General features: G+C 27.2%; 1 protein-coding gene across 1 annotated transcript in view; it reads left to right on the plus strand.

Annotated features, from left to right (window-relative positions):
- Positions 1-3,975, plus strand: part of LOC111642154 (transmembrane protein 245-like) — a 36,640-nt gene extending 32,665 nt beyond the window's left edge. The window contains exons 7-8 of the mRNA XM_023388431.1: positions 1,288-1,392; positions 3,769-3,975. Of these exons, the coding sequence (XP_023244199.1) occupies positions 1,288-1,392; positions 3,769-3,960 (297 nt within the window). The 3' untranslated portion in view covers positions 3,961-3,975. The remainder of the gene's footprint in view (positions 1-1,287; positions 1,393-3,768) is intronic.
- Positions 3,976-4,870: the final 895 nt, after the last annotated feature.

Below are 4,870 nucleotides of genomic sequence, written 5' to 3' on the forward strand. Positions count from 1 at the left end.
TTTGGATGTAGGAGGTAATCTCCGAAACTACTCATCCGATTTCAAAAATTCTTTCACCAATATTTAGAATGGAACTTCAGGGTGGACACAGGCTGTATATTATTCTGTTAAGCATTCATATAAATTAAAAGATATCATCTAGGATTAAGGCTTTTATGTCCAACAGATGGCACTAACTCCGCGAGTATGACGACCTAAGTTTGCTTTTCTGTGAGGTTCATATGAAGTAAAGTAGATCATCTATCTATCTACTATATATAAATAAAAATGTAATGTTCGTTTGTTCCTACCGATTCCTTTGAAATTTTGACACAATGTTGCATTTGAATACGTACGTGTTTTTATATAATATACATGTTGAGATTCCCCCCACTGGGGGGGGAGATGGACATTGATTAAGGCTTACCATGAAGAACTCTGCTTCTATTGATACTATTTTAGATGCAGTTTTTTGCATTTTTGATTGTGTTTTAATAGGGTATGTCAACAGAGTATACACTAAAAAGGGATTTTTCGAAAAATTCCCCCCACGAGGGAAGTGTTATACATTTATAATAGATACATTTTGAGCCACAACAACGCATGGCAGGGTCTGCTAGTTGTTAATAAAAATTTCAACAATTTTTCTTCATTTACTTTTCATAACATTTTAAATTATATTATATTTAGGGATATATTAATGACTTAAGTGATTTGAATATAATAATTTATTTTTTTTTATGATACTTTTTTAGCTAATTAACTTTTAATCAGAATTTTCTAATTAAATTTACAAAATATCTTCTAAATCAGGGGTCAAAAACTTGTGGCCTGTTAAGGCTTCATATCTGGCCTGCAGCCTTGATAATTTCTTTTCTAAAAATCAATATTTCTAAAATCTTGCAGGGATTAAAACAGAAAAATTCAAATGTTAAACTGTTTATGCAAGTCATAAAGGCCTGGCAACAAAAGGGCCTTTGTTAGAGCCTGTTTTAAATTACAGCATGTTTTGGTTTACTGAATAATTTCTTGAATATGGCTCGCATCTGATATACATCTATTTGACTGGCCCTTTGCTGTGTTTGAGTTTGAGACACTTGTTCTAAATGATATATTTTAAGAAAATGAAATAGTAATTAAAATTTAATTTTATTGATTTCCAAAATTAACTTTATGATTTTAAATGTATCTTGTATAATAAATTTACTTTTTTTATTAGTTATATTTGTTCCAAATAAATTTTTACAGTTATTAACATAAAATTGAATTTATTATTGATTTATAATAATTTTTTAACTTTAATTTCAGATTACCTCAATTCTTGAAGGTTCAATTGATACTTTTACCAGTATAGCTGTGATTTTGATTGTATTTATTCTTGCAGTTGTTGGAACAATTTTTCTTGCTGTCCAGGTAAATAAATGTTATTTTTTTACATCCTTTTAAAATAAAAAATTAACTCCATAAAGGGAATAAATTATAAATTAAAAGATACAAAAGAATAAATTACAATAAACAAAATGTGTACAAGTTAACAAAAATACAGTAATACCTCAACTTATGCAAACCCGGAGTTATGTGATTTTCAAACCTCGTCGATTTGTCTTTTGTTTGAGTGCCACACAACTCTTGATTACTCACTCCTCCCACACTATTGTTTAGCTTACACGTTCAGACGTGCTGCATGGAATCAACACATAGCTACAATTTATTTTGTGTTATTTATTTCTGTGTTTGTTATATCTACGGAGACTTGAGAGACTATCTGGTGATTTCTTATAACCGTGAACGAATGAAAAGACGAGATAAGATTAACGAGAACATTTATTAGCTTACGTACATCCGATTTGGATTTTACACAAATTACGAAATTATACCCCGATTTACACAAATTTGACTTACGTGGTTATCACTTTGTCCCACCTATTGCGTAAGTCTGGGATAATACTGTATTATAGACAAGTAAATTTATTTCAGCTTATTATTAGAGATAATTTTATGTCAAGAAATATTAAGAAAAAAATTTATTAAATAGATAAGTTTTAATTGACCAAGAAAAACTGTGGTTATTAGTTGCCTAGTTGAAATTCATAATTGGATATTCATATCTTAGTCATGTTATTGTATACAGTACTCAATTTATAACATTTATTCTTTAGCCGAACTCATAACAAAAGTTTTCCAAAAACTTATTTTTTGTTTTTTTACATCGTTTTTTTTTGTTTAAAAAAATATTTATAGTGAGTGAAACAAAATTAATTGTGACATTTCTATGCAATTTGTTTTTTGACTGGATTATCAATAAAGATATTTTTTGTTTCTTCACTTTTTAAGTATAAATCATTACATGCATTTTCCTGGCATAAAAAAAAACTATAATTAAAAATTGCTATAACAGTTATAGTGCTTTAAAGCACCCTTATCTTAAAATTTATTATAACAAATTGCACTTATATATTGAATTTTGCATTGTAAACAGGAGCATGCATTTATCTTTTTGCCACAGATCAAGAAATATTTAAGAACAGTTTTGGGTTCAACCATATAGTCTGAAAGTGAAAAAAAAAATTATTAAATAAAATACCAAACACTGCTAAGGGAAATAGGACTGAAGATGAATTTCATTATTTAGAGGCTGTATATTATTGACCTGAAAAAACTGATCAACTGATATTGAATCTTCACTCAGTTATAATTTTAAAAAAACTTTTTTAAAGCAAGCAAATTTATAAAACAAAAATTAACAAAATTACTAAAAAAATTAAAATAAATTTAAATTTGATTATCATTTGTGTGAAACAACATTAAAACAATTTCTATAGTTCTATTGCAAAAAAAAATAATTGCAATTAATTTAAAAAATTGTAATGAAGCATTCAAAAATGTCATCAAAATTAATGCATAATTAAATAAATGAATAAAAATTATTAAAAACAATTATAAAATCTAAAACTAAATTAATATTGAATAAATTAAAACTAAAAATAATAAAATAATAATTAAAACTCTGGCTTTACATCAATACTGAAACCAAAATCAAAATTAATTAAAATCAAATCAATTGAAAATTAAAACAATGTTTTTAAAACTGTTCAAAACTTTTGAAATTTGCAAATTGTAAATAAATTAATTTTAAATATACATTATTTGAGACAGTGACAGAACATTTTGCTTTTACTATATACAGATACAGAATACAGATTTCTGGTCAAGCCAGCCCAATACTAGCCAGATGGCAACCTTAATGTCACCCTATTGTCTCTAAAATGGGGACAATTAGTTTAGATTAAGTGCAATCTCTTGTCACACTGACTATATGAAAGAAAAGTCCACCATGATGGATTTCACCTTGTATATGGGGTGTTGTGTAGTCTGCTTTGTCAACACAAAAGTTTCCAAGAAACTAATGCTTAATTGTTCTTATTGTAATTTTAAAAATTTATAATCTTTGACTGAAACAAATAATTAATTTTCTTATTAAATGTGAAAGAATTGTTTTAAGAATTCAAAACTGTGATGGGATTTGCTTGATTCTGATTAAATTGCCTGATTATTTTTTTTATGCGGTTAATTGTCCATCACTAATATATACACATGACTGTTTATAGAAAAGCATCAATGTAAAACAAAAACTGAACTAAATAGATCAAGAAAATTCAGATTTAATAAATTTATTTTTGCTTCAAAAAATTTTTTTGTAAATAATTAAATTATAAAATAATTTTGTGCTGAAATTATAGTTAAAACATTCTATAAATGTCACTTTTTTAAAATAACTGTTTGTTATAGATATATGGTGAAAGCATGCATCTTGTTGGTGTTACAAGCAGCCTGATAAATCAAACGCTTGTCTATAATTCTGATATCCAAGAGTTACTACCTGAGAGTTTGTTAGATGTCCAAGGAACATTAGATTCAATGTTAGGTGATGCATATGTGTATGGAAGAGAATGGATTTCAACATCAGTATGTATTTTTTAAAATATTTAAAATTTTTATTATATTGTTGTTTAATTATAAAAGTTATAAATAGTGACTTTATTCAATAATGTATTAGAATATAAGAAATTACTTCACACTAAACTCTTATAGTTTGATTGTATGACTTTATCTTCAAGAATTTCAAAATATGTTTTTTCTAAATGTTACTGAATTATTAATTACAGTAGATTCTGGTTATTAGAGTCAATGGGTTAATTGTAGTAACTGTAGTAATTTGGAGCAAATCCTAATTACCAAAAACAAATCAAGAAAATAATTAGAATTTGTTTTGATTTGAGAACATTATACTGTTTAATTGAGACATTGACTGTTAAATGGCATGCTCTGTGACATGTGGAGGCCATTACTGGTGATCATAGCTGATTCACTCAGTAACACAAACATTCATATTCACATAGTGTAGTGATTCTACTTGCAGCAGCTGCTAGATAACAGGCATGTAATTTTGTAAATTTTTAGACTCTTGCCAAGATATCATGAAGAGATTTGACACTAGAAAATGCAAATGCTTTATTTGAACAAATGAAAAACTAACTACCTGACATCAGTTATTGCCAGAAAATTGATAAACTATATCCTTGAATCAGTTAATGTTTGATACACGCATTCCATTAAAACTATTTTTAATATACACAGCAATCAAAATCTGATATTAAGCAAATATACACCCACAACTGCCATAAATGATCGGGCCAAATTTGGATATAATGATTATAAATTAGAAATGAATTTGGCACTAGAATGAGGCATTAGGCACCATCTCGTATTAAAATTAATAATTATAATATTTAATTAATTAATTTAATTAAACTGGATGAAGAGAATTGGCCCGAAGCAGGACTTGAATCCACAACTCCTGCTTACCATGCAGATGCATTGCCAGTTATGC

This window comes from Centruroides sculpturatus, unplaced genomic scaffold (genome assembly GCF_000671375.1).
Source record: "Centruroides sculpturatus isolate CEXI.00-Female unplaced genomic scaffold, Cexi_2.0 scaffold1525, whole genome shotgun sequence".
NCBI classification, from domain to species: domain Eukaryota; kingdom Metazoa; phylum Arthropoda; class Arachnida; order Scorpiones; family Buthidae; genus Centruroides; species Centruroides sculpturatus.